This window comes from Lissotriton helveticus, chromosome 1_1, assembly GCF_964261635.1.
Source record: "Lissotriton helveticus chromosome 1_1, aLisHel1.1, whole genome shotgun sequence".
Lineage (NCBI taxonomy): Eukaryota > Metazoa > Chordata > Amphibia > Caudata > Salamandridae > Lissotriton > Lissotriton helveticus.
In genome coordinates this window covers 62,480,095-62,499,368 of record NC_136057.1, presented here as the reverse complement: position 1 = coordinate 62,499,368, position 19,274 = coordinate 62,480,095, and the positions used below count along the sequence as shown (strand labels likewise).

At 45.0% G+C, this 19,274-nt stretch overlaps 1 protein-coding gene across 1 annotated transcript in view; it reads left to right on the top strand.

Annotated features, from left to right (window-relative positions):
- Positions 1-19,274, top strand: part of LOC144758345 (uncharacterized) — a 148,603-nt gene that overhangs the window by 35,658 nt on the left and 93,671 nt on the right. Inside the window, exons 2-4 of the mRNA XM_078646422.1 lie at positions 4,403-5,347; positions 5,422-5,716; positions 5,806-5,888. Coding sequence (XP_078502548.1) covers positions 4,403-5,347; positions 5,422-5,716; positions 5,806-5,888 — 1,323 coding nt within the window. The remainder of the gene's footprint in view (positions 1-4,402; positions 5,348-5,421; positions 5,717-5,805; positions 5,889-19,274) is intronic.

Genomic DNA, 19,274 nt, shown 5'->3' with positions numbered 1-19,274 from the left:
CATCCCTTGATGAGCCCCTTTACCTCGCCCACCGCTCTAATATCCCCTCACATCCCCACCCACTCCACCTCCTCTTCCACCTCACTCTTCTATTGGTCCTCCTAATCTGAATATACCCCCTACCTATCTCTACAATTTCCCCCCAACCCCCCCCAGGATTTCCCCCCTTTCCGCCCCATGCTATCCCCCACCTTGATAACCCGTATTCTTCCAATCTCTTTAATTTAACTGATACACTCTACGCCTCAATTCCCTCCCAATCACTCCGTAAAGTCGAACTTCTTCTTTCATCACTTGCATTAGAACTCTCCTCACTCAGAAGTGATATCTCTCTCCTCCTCAAAATCCATCCGTCCAATCCAGATCACACTTTTACGTCATCGGATTGCGCTGCACTGTCACAAGGTGATAATAAAGGCAAGCCGAACACTAACGGACCTCCCACTCTAGCTTCCTCCACCGACACCCCTCTCCTCCCCTTTAAACCCACAGCACGAGCTAAACATAATGACCACTCTCTTAGCACCACAACGAGCAACCTTAATTCATCATCTCAGTCTCACCGAGACACTAGCTTCTTAATCTCAGGAACCAACTCTTCTAATAACCCCCCTAACCCCCCTCTCCTTTCTCGCTCACTATCCCCGTTCCTTCTACATTACCTGTTTTCTTAAACTCGACTAGACTCCCCCTGCACCCGGCATCTCCTAGACCTCCCCAAATTCTTAGACCTATCCCACACGGTCCCACTACCCCACCTCATGTCTCCACTCCCCTCCGATGCATGTTGATAAATTGTAGATCTGCCTCCTGCCACGCTACTGAGATTGCTGAAACCATCCTCAGTGAAAATATTGACATCGCATTCCTTACTGAAACCTGGCTAACCACCCACTCTACCCCTATCCTCGACCTGCTTGTCCCTCCAGGCTTCTCTATTATCAGAAAAGATAGAAAAGAACAATTAGGTGGAGGACTTGCCCTGATCTTCAATGCCAAATCCAACATATCACCCGTCCTGCTCCAAGACCCTTCGTCCTTTGAATACCTTTGCGCTGACCTCTCTTTTCCCGGCTTGCCCTCCACTCGACATCACACCATCTACCACCCTCCGGGAAACTGCCTACCGTTCGCCGAAGAGATGACTCACCTTATTACGCAAGCTTCGATGTCCCACTCCAAGAATCTCTTCCTGGGTGACTACAACATCCACTGGAACAAAAATGATGATCCTGCTGTCACCCATTTCAATCAAGCCCTAGACATCACTGACCTGACACAAATCTGCCTGGCCCCTACTCATATCAAAGGCGCCACCCTTGATGCTATCCTCACTAACAAAGATTTGGCCACTCTCTCTAGTATACTTCCTGTAGATTGGTCTGATCACCACCTCATCCTCTTCACCTTGAAATGCCCCTCTAATCCTCCCTCCCGTATCAGTACTCCTCTCGAAGCCTTCACCTCATCCCACCTGGTGAACTCGAATCCACAATTAAAGCTCACTTACTCCCCCCCCTCTTAGCACCAATGATCTCACTGACCATTACAATAATTCCATTCTTGAGGCCCTCGACCTAATTGCCCCCATTAAACTCAAAAAACTAAAAATCATCCCCTCCAAATCCTGGTTCAATGCTGACCTCAATAACGAAAGACGAACCCTCAGACAATCTGAACGTACTTGGAGAAGCCATCCCTCCGCTGAAAATCTGACTCTTCGTAGAACAAACAGAGCCCAATACAAAAAGCATATCTTCAATGAGAAAGCCAACTTTCTCCGGTCTCAACTTGACCAGGCTAGAAACCGCCCCAGAGAATTGTTTAACATTGTTAAAAATCAAACTTCCTCTGGCCCTCCTAAACTTGCAGCCTCTGTGGAAAGATGCGAAGAAATTGCTAGTTTCTTCTCTACTAAAGTTAACACCATTGAACTATCCTTCTCTTCCCCTCCTCTCCCTCCTCATCCTCCCTCCACCCACTTCACCACCCCTACTATTCCCAACTCACCATCTTCCTCCGCCCCCCCTCCTCCTTCCCGACAACCGCCCATCCTACTTTCCCTCCCTAGTACTGATAGCTCTCTTTTTCCCCCCGCACTCCAACACCTCGACCCTGCACACCCCCTCCTTTCCAGCACCCAACCTGCATCTTCACCGACGAATTCCCTTCCCAAAAACAAGGCTTCATGGAGCGTTTTTAAACCAATATCATCAACATCATCTCCAAACTTAAACCGTCTTCACATTCCAACGACCCCCTCCCTGCCCATTTAGTTCAAGAGCTCAAGCATATCATTGCCCCTATTTGGTCCGACATCATCAACTCCTCACTCTCTTCCGGTTGCGTTCCTGCCTCCCTTCAGCTAGGCCAAATATCCCCCATTCTTAAAAACCTCACTGCCGACCACAATGATCTGAACAATCTGCGCCCCATCTCCAACCTTCCTTTCCTCTCTAAAGCCCTTGAAAAATGTGTCCTTTCCCAGCTAGATAATCATATCTCCTCTTTCAATCTACTCGACATTTCCCAATCTGGATTTAGGAAGGGATGCAGCACAGGAACAGCGATGCTCAATATTACTGATGACATTCATCGCTCTCTTGACAAAGGCGAATCCTGTTTACTTATCCTCCTTGATCTCTCGGCCGCCTTTGATATGGTACATCATCCCACCCTGCTGACCACCCTTAAAGAGTGATTTGGTTTTGAAGGCAATGTACTCAAATGGTTCACATCCTTTCTCCAGAACAGATCACAACAAATTAAGCCCAAAGCCCACCTGGCACCGATTAAAGCTGTCCTCAACACAGCAGCTAGACTGATCGCTGAGTGGAGAAAATTTGACCACATCTCTCCTGCCCTCAAAAATCTTAACTGGCTCCCAATTGAAGGCCGCTCCACATACAAGATGCATTACACACAAAGCACTTCACCAAGACACCCCCTCCTACCTTTCAAGTAAACTACATAAAGCAGGCTGCACCAGATCCTTGAGAAGTACTAACTCCCTTGTACTTATCCCTCCTAAACTCAAATGTAAAAAGACCCAATCTCGTGCATTCTCCGGCAATGCCCCTACGATCTGGAACTCTCTTCCCAAAGACCTTTGCTGCAACCCCTCCTACCATCTCTCCAAAAAGAGACTCAAATTACTTCTCCTCAATAAACACTGGGGACCCTAATTTTTATCTATCCTGAATCCTACTAAGTACCCTTCTATCTATAAGCGCTCTTACCCTACCGCTTTTCCCCTCCTTCATTATGCTCTACCCTCCAAATCCCTCCTCTACTCCCCTCCCATGACCTCTTCACTTACCCAACTCCCTTTCTTCTTTCTCTCATTCTTCTTCTATTGTTTCTTTTAATCTTCCTATAAACTAAAAAACTGTAGTCTGTATTTATTATATTCCTGTTAATGTTACTATGTTATCTTCTTTTAACTATGTAAAGCGCTCTGATACTCTCGGGTCCAGCAGCGCTATATAAAACCTTTTAAATAAATAAATAAATAAAAATACCTCTAGCGAATGGGTTCTCCATGAGTGCCTTTTCTTTACTAAGTTATCACCTCCTTTTCTGAATTAAGATGTGGCATGTTCAATAGAACATTTAGTTAAATATCTGTGTATGGTGAAACAACTCTTGGTTTCTTTCAAAAATGGTAAAGAAGAGATGTCTTTAACAAATAGTAAAATATGGTGTATTTACATTCTCTTACATTTCTATTTAGTGATAAATCTCTTTAAATCCAACAGGAAACCAGCCTTGAATGCTCAAATGATTCTGAATAATGAAAATAATAGTGTAAATCTACAAAAAGCTGTCAAACTATGAGCTCCAATATTCAGGAGAAGAGCTGCACAGTCAGAGACTGAGGAACCTGAACATAAACTGATAGATCCTGGAAGAAGCAGTCAAGAGCAATTCAGTGGATCTATGTGTCTGAGCTGTGCACCTCCACGCCACAAGAGGAAGAAATGACCTCTAGAAAATGAACGCAACAACAATAACTAACCACTGCCTGTATAAACAAGCCTCCAAGCTTTGATCATTGGATCGGTGTGAGGTGGATACAGCATTGCTCTGTTTCCTGTAATGATAGCTGACAACCATTCAGTGCACTAGGCATATTGTAAACTATTTCTGGCTAAACCACAGCAGGAGAAAAGCACAATGGAGTAGAGCCAGACAACTGAAGAGTAAAGGAAAGAGAGGGTCTCTGATCTACAAGACTGTCCCAATTTGCATCGACCAGAAGGAAGACTAATCTTTACCCGTAAGCATGCACAACCCTTATACAATCTAAAGACATAACCACATACAAAGAAGCTTTACTTGCCACAATTATAATATATGTAGTTGTTGAGTCTTTTATTTTGTTGTGAAATCTGAAATCAAGCATCCAAAATACCACACACATACAGGGAATGTGAGAATAACACAAGGGCTTTATCAACCATGTTAGCTCCTCAGGAATCACAGTCATGGGATGCAGACGAATATAAACCCGACCCAGAGACACTACCCAAGAAAGAAGAATCATACGGAAGCAGCAAGAGCTTTAGTTTGTCATCACTACTAAAGAGCCATCAGCAGACACACACAGGAAAAGCAACGTGCAATTGCAATGAATGTGTGAAGAACTTTAGTCAGTTAGCACTCCTAAAAGATCATCAGCGAACACACACAGGGGAAAAACCATACCATTGCAATGAATGTGTGAAGAAATTCAGTCATTTATCACAACTCCAAGTTCATCAGCGAACACACACAGGGGAAAAACCATTCCAGTGCAATGAATGTGTGAAGAAATTCAGTCAGGTATCAAATCTACGAACACATTTGCGAACACACACTGGGGAAAAACCATACCATTGCAGTGAATGTGTGAAGAGCTTTAGTCTGTCATCAGACTTACAAAATCATAATCGAACACACACTGGGGAAAAACCATACCATTGCAGTGAATGTGTGAGGAGCTTTAGTGGGTCATCAAACCTAAAAAAACATATTCGAACACACACTGGGGAAAAACCATACCATTGCAATGAATGTGTGAAGAGCTTCAGTCAGTTATCAATTCTTCAAAGACATCAGCAAACACACACCGGAGAAAAACCATACCATTGTAGTGAATGTATGAAGAGTTTCAGTCGGTTATCACACCTACAAGAACATCAGCGGACACATACAGGAGAAAAGCCATTCCAATGCAGTGAATGTGTGAAGAGATTCAGACTGTTATCACACCTCCAAATGCATCAGCGAACACACACAGGGGAAAAACCATACCATTGCAATGAATGCATGAAGAGCTTTAGTCAATTATCAATCCTACGAAGACATCAGCGAACACACACAGTGGAGAAACCAGTGAATGTGTGAAGAACTTCAGTCGTTTATCACACCTCAAAATACATCAGCGAGTGCACACAGGGGAGAAACCATTCCATTGTAGTGAATGTGGAAGTAGTTTTAAGGAATCTTCAAAATTAAGGAATCATCAGCAAATACACAATGTGGAAAAGCCATTCAAGTGCAGTGAGTGTGTGAAGTGCTTTAGTCAATTATCAGACCTACAAAGACATCAGCGAATACACACAGGTGAAAACCTCTACCACTGCAGTGAATGTGGACGTAGGTTTACTCGTTACTCAGCATTAAGGAATCATCAACATACACACACAGGGGAAAAACCATACCACTGCAGTAAATGTGGAAGTCGTTTTAGTGACCATTCAACATTAAGAAACCAGCAGCGAACACACTTGGGGGGGCAGGGGGGGAGTCATTCAAGTACACTGAATGTGCGAAGAGCTTTATTCGATTATCAATACTACGAAGACATCAGCAAACCCATACAGGGGAGAAACCATACCATTGCAGTGGATTTGGAAGTAGTTGTGGAAAGGATTTTCAGCTAACCACAGGGATTAGTGATAAAACCTATAAACACAACACACTTGAATAAGTTTAACGAGCACAGACTGGAGAATATTTGTAGCTGGTTTTGGTGTTTGCCCATTTTGTACAATGACTGGTTCAATGACAGCAGCTAGAGAACAACGTCCAAAGGCACAGGAAGTCAAAGTAGGAAAATGTGACCTGTAATTCTGAGAGTTAATGCTTGCAGTGCACAACGTTTACCTCCGAAGCCCTGACGCTGGAAAAATTATGCTCATTTTGATCATCACATGCATATGTAAAAGCACCCACCATAGTGGCACTTCCCCAGAGATGTCCAACATCAAGCTGGACCCTTGGGATATTTGCTGGCTCACCACTAACTATGTAAATGATTCACAGTGAGATTAATTGTATATGAATATATTTTAGATGTTTCTTATTTACAGAGAATCACCCAAACATCTCCTAACTGGTGAAAGGACAGAATCTGTGCATGATTGCGAAATTATTGATGGGAGAGAGAGCTGACAAAAAGTTTAGTTCTGAATAGGTTTCTGAAAGGTTGAGTGTTAGGGAAAGATTGAATCTTGAGCAATAAAAAATTCCAGCTCTTAGAGTCCAGAACTATTGACTCCCTGCTTTACATGTTTTTTAACCTTGTCACTGGAAAATAAATCTGGATTCAGAAGTAAATTTTAACACAAATGATAATGAGGTTTGTATTTACAAGCAAAAAGAAACTTGTGTTCTATAAACTCTGCCGGTGAATGAATTGACATAAAAAGTGCTGCCTCGTGAGAAAACAGTGAAACTTTGTGATGCAGTTGGGACGTCTTCAGACCACAAATAAGATAGATCTTGTGTTGCCGGAGCTGCCAAATGTACTGTTCTTATAGCCCAGCCTTGTGTAGAGGAAGGAGTTTACCGATATAATATGCACATCATTAGAAAGGATACATCTTCAGTAGCCAAAGATAGTAGAAACTAAAGCTTTCCACCGAGGTCATTTTAACAAAGCGCTGAGTCCGGGAAGTTCTTCCTGCTGCCGACCATCATCACCACCACCACGACCCATCCAATGAGAAACAGCAACGAGACTGCTCTTCAGCACACCCATCCTATACATAACACACTACAGGGGTTTGCTCCAGAGTCAAACTCACTTTACCTTCACGTTAACAGGAACAAGTTTTAAACTGAACAAATTCTATTTAGGAACCAGTGGTTTGTACAGCCATTAGTGGTATAATACATTTGAAACCCAATAGTTTATTAATCGGTATTAATGATACTTAACCAAACATCCAAACACCACCCATGTACGGACATCCAAGAGCCTTTAAAAACCACACCACAGAGGTGTGTACCAGGATCAAATTCAATTTACTTTAACGCTAACATGAACTAAATTATGATACAGCAGGAACAATCATGAGACTATGAAATGTACACAATGATGACTAGATTTTAAATATTACTAACAAATGTATGTTTTGATTTGTAAAAGAAAACAAAAAATGTTTTTGAATTCACGATATTTGATTGCTGATTGTATGGAAAGAGATGTTAAATGTGATTTCTTCCCTAAACTATAAAGATAGTTTGTGATGTCAGCAAGGAGCCTAGTTTATTTGGCAATAGAGGGGTCAAATCTCGATAGCTTGACTGCTTTCAGCAGGGAGTCAAGCGCAAGTGGTATCAGAGTGGACTATTCTCCTCAGTGTGCCTTCTCTCAGAGGGAGAGGCGGTTCTTTGCTTGAGACGGTACCACCTCTGCATCTGTGTTAATGAAGAGAGAAGTGCTACCTGTAATACTGGGATCTGGGCTTCACTCCTGTGTTGGGAACCTAAGTCAGTAGTTTTTACCCAATAAATACCAGATTTATTTTAGAAAACGAAAAATGTGTGTATAGTGCCATTCCTCTTGTTAATAATCCATTAAAATGCTACCGAATGATGAGTACTTGAAAGCATTCTCCCATACGAGGGATTTAAACATGCATTTGTCACATGCAAAATTGACTTACATTTTTATTTGAAGGTTCTCATATAGCGCTTCTTTATCTAATAATGCCTGATGGGGTTTCTCCGAGAGCCCCTTCTCCTTCGGAAGAAGTTTTTCATTGACAGACCCAATGTGATCTCCAATGGAAAGATGACTGTCTCTCCAACTCTAAACTGGGCTGGTGGGAGGACCGGTGGTTTGGCTGGTACAACGCTGTGTTGCATTTTTGATAGAGTGCTCTGTCTGCCACACCCTAAATCCTGCCTGTCTTTTTTTAGTGATTTTTCTTTTTTGAGTTACATTTGAAGACTGTCCCCCTCATGTATAGTTTGACAATTTGTCCACGGTCTGCCAGAGGAGCACGTGTACCAACTTCCACTACCCCATTGGACTAGAGTCCCCCATGTTTAGCGATCTTCACCAACCTGGCTATCCCTGTGTCTTCAGAGGAGCAACAGGAACTCCTCTAAAAGCACCTAAAGTTTGCTGAGTGGCTGCCATGTTTCACACGGGTGCCCAGCAGACTTTTTTGCTTTACTCCTAAAGTGAGAGTTTGCTTTTTGGAAAACAAAAAAATAATGTGCTTGCTACACTGAGAGCTTTCCACAAGGGAGTCTGGGTCATATATCCTAGGTTTTTTTGTTTGAGACTGCCTGTCTTTTCATAATGTTCCTGAAGAGAAGCAAGTAGGTCAGAATGCCTCCCATAAGTAGGGCGGACGGTCTGATGTATGTACACCAACGGCCCCAGATATGTCGGTCATTGTTGTGAGTGTTCCTGAGGTTCTGACCTCACTTCAAGGAGAAGGGAACATTGATGGCTTCTTCTAACCAACCTCCAACATACTCCTATTTATTTTTATATTCCGTTAAAATACAATTTGCTATTGGATTATAAATGAGAACCACAGCCATGATTTCTTTTTTTTATTCATGCATTAGGGATCATGAGGGTCTCTATGTGATTCTTGGCCTCTTTTTCGCCTGCTGCACAGTCTTTCTGGTATAACCTCTTCAAATAATTTATTCTTCAAGAGTTCCTGTTGTTTCATGAAAGAGCCTTATTTGTGCAGTTTCTCGTAATTTGTATAAACTGTTATATGTGAAGATTCTCCTTCGAGACCTTGGTTGGAAGCTTGCAGCAATGTGTCAGCTGTTGTGTAAAACCAGTGTGACATTCTCCAAAGCTGCTTAGTTGCAAAAAAAGTAGTGTGCAGCTCTCTTAGGCTGCATAGGGCTTGTGCAAAACCATTGTGTCTCCAAACACTTGCTGCTGACTGCGGTGCCTTAGTGTCCACCTTCTACCTGGGATCCTATTTGTTTGCTGCCGTCTGCGGCATCATTGTGTCCGCCTTCTACCTGGAATATTATCTGTTTGTCGCCATCATTATGAGATTCAGGAGCTGCAGAAAGAAGGGCCTGAGGATTCACTAATAATTTATTCATGTGCTTCACAAGGTAAGGTCCAATTTACAGAGACAATTTAATTGATAGCATTCTGAAAGCACATATATTTCATTAGAACAATCCTCAATCACAAAAATACAAATACATATATTACCTAAACATTGTTTACATGATTACATGGTTATCACAGACGATATTATGTTCCCAAATAGATAACTAGACGCACAACTGTTGTAAACTCACAACACATTATCCTGGCTGTGTTTGGCCGATATGCAGCATGTCATTATCTTTCGGAGAACTCATGAATGTTTCAATTAGCCAAACAATAACTTTGCTACCACACAAGGCGACACAAGTCTGCTACCAACTGCACGATATCTGCCTTACAAGGTCTGACAGTGAATGTGAAAAATATACATGTAGTCTTGTTTGACATATTTTCATCATGTTGGTTCATAGCAGTTATGTCTCGGATTAATGGGAAGTCTCCCAATGTAGAGTAAAAGTCAGTGGTTAACACTAAATGTACCTCATGAATTGACCACTGAATTAGGGAGGTCTTCGCCCCAGTTTATCGCAAGAGCTCCTGCCATACGGCTGCAGCATCCGTACCTATGCTGAGAGCCAATCAGAGAGGAGCAGAGCCAAGCCCAGGTGATTTGTGTTTTTTCCAAGGAAACACTCTTTCTCGACAAAAGTCTGATAGTCACAGATTCTCCAATGTGAACAGGAATGCAGTCTACCGAGTCCCAAGAAACTTTAGAGGCAAGTTAGCTACTCCAAACTCTCATAGTATAGCACATAGAAGTAGTCTTCCAGTTGCTAAGATCCTAGGAACATCCCACTCTTGTTACCAATGTTCATATTATTCTTGCTGCTAGTAACATACATGAGTGCTGTTCTAATTATATTCTGTGTGGTTATCACTCATGTACTACGCAACAGGATTAGACGGTTGAAATAAACACTTTTAAACATATATAGTGTATTTTTTTAGTACAGTACTTGTGAGTGCTATGCTAAAGAACAAAGTTGGGTTTGAATTACCACTGCATCCCTGACCCCTTCGCAGAACTGTTAGTAACCCAGAAAGCACGGACACCCCACCGGCACGTATGTCCAGTGGCGTAGTGTGGGGGTACAATAGCTTGGAATTCTGTTTAAATGATGGAGCACTGAACTTAGTCCAGGCACCCGTGGGTGGGAAAGCCAAAGCCGATTGAGCTTGGCCAGAGCCCTAGTTTATCCAACACAATAATATTGTTTACATGTTTATTGGGTTATTAGAAACAATATTTTCTATCCAAAAAAGACAGATAGACAAACAGTTATCATATGTTTTACTTTGCTTCACATAAGACCATATCTTCAAAAGCATAATACATACACAAACAAAACATTTTATAATTAAAACGTCAATTATCACTCAAAAAAGAGAACATGAAAGCCATTCAAGATATCAAAACAATTGTAAATGAGAATGACATCGCAAATATATAGTATAAATTCACGATAAATTTCCACACGATTATATTGATCACTTAAATGATATTCTTTTAAACCTGTGCACATTTAATTTAATTATTTTCTTAGTACAATTTGACACTAAAGGTTATGTCACATGATTTGTCTCTGTTAAATATATAGCCATTCATATTTAATATTTCTCTTTAAAGCAATTGACTTAAATATTAATATAGTTTGCTCAATCCCTAAATATTCAATTCAAAGGATCTCTATTCGGTGATTAAAAAACACCATAAAAGCACATATATATACACAATTTAAAACATAATTAAATATTTTCTAGACCCCGACTAATATTTATACAAATGATTTAAAAAGTTTTACAAAGTCCACAATCAGGCCGACCCTCTTGTTTTCCTTAATCTTAAAGAAACTTTCAAGAAATTCATTACACAGCACAATGTACGGGGGTCATTCGCCCTTTGCAAGAAGAGTAGAGCGGCTTTAGCATGTCTCAACTTGGCCTGTTTTAAAATATCCACCAGAAATCTACGCCTAGGTGTTATGTAAAAAGAACACAAGAGTACAAAATGAAGGGTGCCCTGCGGAGACCTATTGTCGCAGCCGCAGGCACCCTTCTGCTCAACTGATAAGGTAAAACCTGGTGGATCAGCTAATAAATTAGGTAAAAGATTGAGCCTAAAACGAGACATTAAAAAACCTCTCCTGAGCATTATACATAAGATAAAGGTACGGTTCATAACCTCCGTGCTCTTAACAAGGCCATGGGCACTTACTGAGCGTTTGGTCCCTTCAGTTGCTGCTCTACGAGTGGCTCTCCAGTCCAAAAGCGCTTTGTTATTTTTAGGTTTGTCCAGTGGTGAAATTGCTGTGGGGTTTATAAAAAGATCCTTCTGATCTAGGTCTTCCAAGGTAGTCTTCACATATTTCAGCCACGATATTTCCAGGCCTTTATCCCTATCCAAGCAGTCTCTTAAAATGTGTCTGCTCAAGACTGCCTCAGGGTTTGCCCAGATTTTTATCCATGCCATAATCGGTCTGAGCTTAACCAGGTCCTCAATATATGGCCTCCCTAGTTCCCTGTGAGCAATTACAGCAGGGGTACTCCGGGGTATTTTCAAGATCGATCGCAAGTATTTGTTTTCCTCCCGCTGCAATTGGTCAACATTTACAAAATCCACACTTCAGAACCATACGTAGCTTTGGAACAGCATATAGAACTATACAAGTTCATAATTTGTTCAGGGGACCAACGACCCAGCCTACGCCCATAGCCTGCTATAGCACCATTTAAGGATACCAATCTGCTACATCGTTCTTCCACCAGGGAATCAAATTTGAATGAACCGTCAAATAACAGACCGAGATAGGAAAAAGACTGCACCTTTTCTAATGTGTGGTTCCCTATTCTGTAAGAAAACCTTTTGCATGGTTTTGTGCCAGCCAACATTACATATGACTTGAAGGCAGTTGACTTAAACAATAATATAGCTTGCTCAATCCCTAAATATCCATTAACTCCTTAGAGTAGTGATACAAGTTCTATTAAAAGGACCAGTTTTATTTTGTTAATTTATCTCATTAAAAAAGAGGTCTTTGAATGTTAAAAATGAATTCCTACTCCTAACTTCTAGAGAACAAATGTAAACTCTGCTAAAAGAGAAATCCTATACCTGTTTCTTATAGGTTAATGTAATTGACAATACTTGTGTTGAATCAATGTAAGAGGCTCAAACCTATATTGTGTATCATTAATCATTGCATTATGTCTCAGCGTACGATTAGAGTATACCTTTATTTAATGTACGCATTTATTGTCAGAAGAACGTCCTCAGTCTTCCCACGAACACAGAATTATTTCTGAACAAGGACAGCATTATGACTATAAGTCACGTTAGTGGAGGAGTAATGCTGTCTTTAATAATTTGAGGCTTTCAGGATCTGAAAAGACACTTGGTAGGGTGTTATGTATACTAACTCTGTATCCTACGTTGTAGGAAGAGAGAGAACCAGCATGACAGGAAGGAGCCCTGGAGGCAGCTGTAGTACTAAAGGTGCTGAAAAAGGCATCTGAGTTTGAGAGAGTGGACTGATACCAAATGAATCCTTGGACCTGGCAGTCTCTAGGGCCTGTGCTGTCTGTGGCTCTGCTCTCCTATGGTAAAGAGACAAAGTAGTAACCCAGTCAGTATGTGTCCATGCAAGAGTACGGAATCAGAGGAGACAGGAAAGAACAGGATCGGAGCTATGACTGACCACCCGTAAAGCCCCATTCGGCCTGGTCTGGAGAGCACTCCACTGTGGCAAGCATTAATTATCAACAAAGAGCCATGCGCACTATCAACAGACTGCCTGCTAAAGGGACTATTAGTCCCAGGAGATCTGTTTGTCTGTTGTTGGAGGAAGATGGGTCATATCTTCTGCACGCTATATAGTGCCGGACTAACAAATGCAGTGCTGGCTGCCACACCACTGCAGCTGCTTGGTAAAGGGTACAAATCCCAGGAGACCTGTTGTCTGCTGGGGGGAGGAGAAGGGACCATATCTTTAAAGCACTATATAGCGCTGGACTATGTCCCACAGCACCGGATGCCAAATCCACTTCTTCATTCCGCCTGTAAGTGCTAGTTTAGCTGCGAGGCTGCTCTGCATTTCCCTGTATGCAGGCAGCTGCACAAAGTAACTTCACAGCTGGGAGCTCCTAAAGCAATTGTGAAAGTGACACAGCTCAGAGCTCTGCAGTCACTGACTGTCTGCACAACAAGTTGAGTTCTGTTCAGTTTCATAAAGCTGGCTCATTCTCGCTCACGGCAGGGGCCTCTCGTGAGTGCCCTTTCTTATATTTAAGGTTCTTTGCAGCAGTAAGGTCAGTTAAAATAATGAAAGGAAAAGGTTGTGAAAGAACAGATTGCAATACTTTGCGAGCTTTTGAAAATATATTGAGTTTGTCAAACAAATGTAAGTTATCCTATAGCAGCAAAGAAACCATATATCAGTTTATGAAAAACACTTTTATTGCGCAACACTGTTGTCTCAAAAGTGTTAAAACATCAACCGATTTCACAAAAAACGAAACCAAATAGTACAGTTAGGAAAAAAGAGCTCTGACGTGGCAAGCACTGGCTGCGTCATAGCTCTTTATTTTCTTACGGCAGGTTGGTAGTATGGGTGTTGGGGTAAGATGTAGCATTATAAGTCTGGTTAGCTGTGTAGGTAGATATATTTAAAAGTAAAAATCTGTTGCAATTCAAGTCCGTAAAAATATATAATATGAACATTTATTTTAAATGGTTGACAGAAATGTATGCGTCCAGGATGTGCATCTGTCAGTGACCTACAGTCACAGGGAGAGTTTAAAGTGTACGTCTGATTGAAATTAAGACTTAAACAAAGAATGTTGAGCAAAGTATTTAAAGTATGCGGTCTGGATGTGCATCTGCTAAGGGCTAGTTACAAGGCAAGATTAAAAAATATACATGAATATCATTGAAAGAAAACTATAAAATGAATTATTAAAAAGAGAAATAATGACTCTGGTAACTATGTACATTCACACAGAGTATCCCTGTGAGGCTAAAAGTGTTTGTAAGCAGACATCAAGGGAGCAGGGAAAAGTAGATCCCACAATCCAAACAGTGGAAGGACACACAAGTACCATGGCATGCTTCAAGGAAGGTCGAAATTAACGGAAGACGGCATGGCAGAATGCGCTGACCAATGAACAGACACATAACTATCGACAGACCTGATTCTGGTGGGATACTCATGATTTTTGAAGCAAAAAATGCCTTTATTTTATGTGTCACAAATACCCTACTAAAAGCTTACCAGTAAGCCCACCTGTAGGTTGGTCACTGGATGTAAGGCGTGACCGAATTATACCAGGTGATTCAAATGCAGAACATACGAAGAAACATAGAGCAAACAATTCACTGAGGAGAAATGGGACAAGCTACAGGGCTACTCACAACTGGTCTCAAGAAATGCCGCGTGCAAATGCTCATTTTTTATCTACCTGCATCAGAAGTGTCTTTGGCGGTGACGTCGGGTGACTCTGGTCTGTGGTTACGGAGACAGTGTCACTCATAGTCGTTGAAATGTCACTCATAATTACACTGAAAATATGAAATATGTCACACATAGCAACCTGAAACCTTGGTAGCTATGTATGGATAGTCTTTTAAAAGCAAATAACAGATATGGCACAGGGTTACATGAAGACGGCTGAATGCCGGCTCGCTCTCAGGTAATTACTTCTACAACAGAACACTGGCGCTGCTGCAACAGACGGACTCCCTGCATGACCAACCTGCAACAACTCGTCGTGGGCCTGTGGTGCAACCAACACCACCCCTGCATGATTCATGGTCATGAGCCACTGTACACACACTGATGGTGACAGCACTCACTTTAACACAACCTGAAGGGGGAGAGGTGGCATCTCTACACCGACCTCCCCAATTTATGACTGCAACACGCACAAAGGAGTGGGGAAGTGGATAATAAAAGGTGGCACATGCTCAGGTAGAGAAAAAACTGCGCTCACTCACAAAATTGTGACATGCTTCATCATTATGTTGGTTACTAACTTCCCTGCGCACACCAACGCCTGGTGTGGAGCAAAGGGGATGGGAAAACTATACAAACAATGAAAATTTGGGATCACCGAAGAAAAGTGCAGCTAGTGAAAGTTAAAACTAGCTTGGATGTGTACTCACTCGAAACTTTATTCCTGGGTTGTCTGGCTAGTTTTTAAAATGTGAAGGATGGGGGTGACAGGAGAAGATTAAGATTCCTTCACCCCTCCTTACTGCCAAGGCGTCTACATGTTTCTGCCATTTAAATCGTGCCCACACTGTCAGGTCACTCTGGCATTCATCAGGACCCTCCGGACCCAAAACGTAGTCCCCTCTGATCTTGGCTTAGGTATCCATGGAATGCATTCCTTCCAACATGGGGTTCCCTATTTCACGCACACTTTGTAATCTGTGGGAAAAGCACACGGAGGGTAGAGAATTATTACTAGATTTCATTTGATCCTCCACAAAGTATCAGGGAGTGGAAAATCCATACCCCTGGGTGCTTCTCCCCTCAAAGCTCACAATACCCTACTGGAATAATATTTCAAGCATCGCGTCCAAATCGGTCTAAACATTCATCGTGGAACAGTGTCCGCACGACATGACACTCAGGAAAATGCTTTTACCATCACCAAAATCTTTTTCAATCAAATGCACCAACTAATGCTGAGCAAGAAAATCTCACTTACTGAATTTCACCAAGCGAATCGCTAGAATTAGTGAGGGGTTGGGAGGGACCTTCTATAGTCAAGCTCTATAAGGAGAATAGAGCCGGGGGTCGCCATGAGTGGCGGCTCTCGTTAAAGGTTGGAGAGGGTCGCTTCGCCGTAGAGGGCCTGCCATGTGGGGGGAATGGGACCACGCCACGAGGCCGGGTCCAACACACGTCCCCCCCCAGCTGAAGGCAGGGAGAGTCACCCATCTTCTTGGGGGTTCTCCTCGCCGAGGCTTAAGAAGCGGGACAGGCCGTCGGCGTTGGCGTGGTCGCTGCCGGGGCGATGTTCCACAGTGAAGTCCATCCCTTGTAGGGAGATGGACCATCGCAGCAACTTGGGGTTCTCTCCTCGCATCTGCATCAACCACCGCAAAGGCTGGTGGTCAGTTTGCACCCGGAAGTGGGTGCCGAAGAGATAGGGTCGGAGTTTCTTGAGGGCCCACACCACGGCGAAGGCCTCTCGTTCAATGGTGCTCCAGCGTTGCTCTCGGGCCAGCAGACGTCGACTAATGAAGGCCACAGGTTGATCAACTCCTTTAGCGTTGAGTTGGGAAAGGACCGCCCCGACACCGTGCTCCGAGGCATCTGTTTGGACTATGAATTCCCAGCTGTAGTCGGGGGCTTGGAGCACGGGGGCGGTACACATCGCTGTCTTCAGAGACTCAAAGGCGGTCTGACACTCGGGTGTCCAGTGCACCCTTTGTGGCTGCTTCTTGGAAGTGAGTTCGGTGAGGGGGCCAACAATGCTCCCATAATTCTTCACGAAGCGCCGGTAATACCCAGTGAGCCCCAGGAAGGCTCTGACTTCTGTCTGGGTGACCGGGGGCTCCCAGGCCATGATGGCGTCGATCTTGGGTTGGAGGGGAGCCACATGGCCGCTCCCCACTTGGTGTCCCAGATAGGTCACGGAACCTTGGCCTACCTGGCATTTGCTTGCTTTGATTGTCCGTCCGGCCCGCCTGAGGACCGCCAGGACCTCCCAGAGGTGCTTGAGGTGCTCGGCCCAGTGGAGGCTGTACACCGCAATATCGTCCAGATATGCGGCACTGAACTCTTCTAGCCCCGCCAGCACCTTATTCACCAGCCTTTGGAACGTTGCGGGGACGTTTTTCATCCCGAAGGGCATCACCCTGAAGTGGTAGTGGCCATCGGGGGTTGATAAAGCGGAGCGCTCTTGGGCGCCCGGGGTGAGTCCGATCTGCCAGTAGCCGGAGGTTAGGTCGAATGTGCTCAGGTAGCGGGTCGCCCCCAGGCGGTCGATCAGTTCATCGGCCAAAGGAATGGGGTGAGTATCGGTCCGGGTGACGGCGTTCAACCCCCGGTAGTCTACACAAAATCGCAGTTCGGGAGTGGCGCCAGGGGCGGCGGCTTTTGGGACCAGGACGACGGGACTGGCCCATGGACTGTCAGAGGGTTCGACTACCCCCAGGGCCAGCATCTTGGAGACCTCCGATTGAATGCAGGTCCGAACTCGGTCGGGAACTCTGTAGGCCCGGTGTCGCACAGGCGGGCTGTCCCTGGTGTCAACATCGTGGACGCACCACTGGGTGACTCCGGGGGTGAGGGAAAACAAGTCTGCAAATTGACCCAACAGCTTTTGGCAGTCTTGGCGAGGTTCTGGAGTCAGGACAGCGGAAAGGGTGACTCCCTCCACGGAGCCGTCTTTCTCGGAGGTGCTCAGGAGGTCCGGTAGGGGCTCGGAGTTGTCTTCGGCCCGCCATCAGTAGCCATCAGCAGGCTAAGTTCCATTCGGACAAAGTGAGGTTTGAGCCTGGTGGTGTGGAGGACCCGGAGGGGGTTTCTGGGGGACTCCATGTCCACCAGGTAGGTGACAGGGCTCTTGCGCTCCACCACTTTGAAGGGCCCAGTCCACTTGTCCTGGAGGGCACATGGTTCGACCGGGGACATGACCCAGACCTGTTGGCCCGGCTCAAACACGATGGAAGAGGCGTTTTGGTCATACCAGCGTTTCATCTCCTCTTGGCTGGCCTCGAGGTTGTTCTTGGCAAGTTCTCGGAACCGCCGAGTCTGGTTTCGGAGAGTCAGGAGGTACCGGTAGACGTCGGGGGGAGCATCTTGGACTGCAACCTCCCAGCCTTCTTTGACCAGGCTGTGGGGACCCCGGACGGGGTGTCCGTACAATAGTTCGAAAGGGCTGAACCCCAGGGACTTCTGAGGGACCTCCCGATAGGCGAAGAGGAGGCAGGGCAGCAACACGTCCCATTGGCGTCGCAAGGGCTCTTCCAGGCCCATGATCATCTCCTTGAGTGTTCGATTGAAACGTTCCACCAGTCCATTCCCTTGGGAGTGATAGGGGGTTGTAAATTTGTACGTGACCCCGCACTGTTGCCACAGGGACTTCATGTATCGGGAGATGAAGTTCGTACCCCGGTCACTGACGACCTCTCGGGGGAAGCCCACCCGGGAGAAGATCCCCATCAGCGCCCGGCCCACCACGGGGGCCGTCACGATCCGGAGAGGGATGGCTTCGGGATAGCGGGTGGCATGGTCCACCAGGACGAGAATAAAACAGTGACCTTGGGATGTTCGGGGCTCCAGGGGCTCCACAATGTCGATCCCCACCCGCTCGAATGGGGTGTTGATGACTGGGAAGGGTTGGAGGGGGGCCTTGTGTTTCCCTCCGCTCTTCCCGCTGGCTTGGCAGGTTGGGCAAGTCCGGCAGTGATTGTACACATCATTCCTCATTTTTGGCCAGTAGAAAGGGTCACCAGGCGGCTGTAGGTCTTGTCCTGACCCAGGTGCCCGGCGAGGGGCACATTGTGTGCCAGGTTCAGGAGGAAGTCTCTAAACCGGAGGGGGACCACCAGCACCCGGCTGGCTCCCAGTTCGTCAATCTTCTGTTCGCTGTAGAGGAGATCGTTGTCCCAATAGACCCAGTGGGACCCCGATGGGTCTCCGCCGGCTTGAGCAGCGGCTTGCTGTCGGGTCCTCTCGAGGGAGGGACACGTTTTCTGTTCTTGGCGGAACTGTTCTCGTGTGGGGCCACCTTCTTGGCGCCATTGGGCTAGTTCCGGGAGGTCGCCGAGCGTGGCAATTTCTTCACGGATGGGCCCCAGTGGACCGGGCTCAGGGTCGGCGTCTTCGGTGACGGAGGGCGGCGGAGGCGCGGGCCACTCCGGTTCTTCGGTCGGGGTGGATTCAGTCGG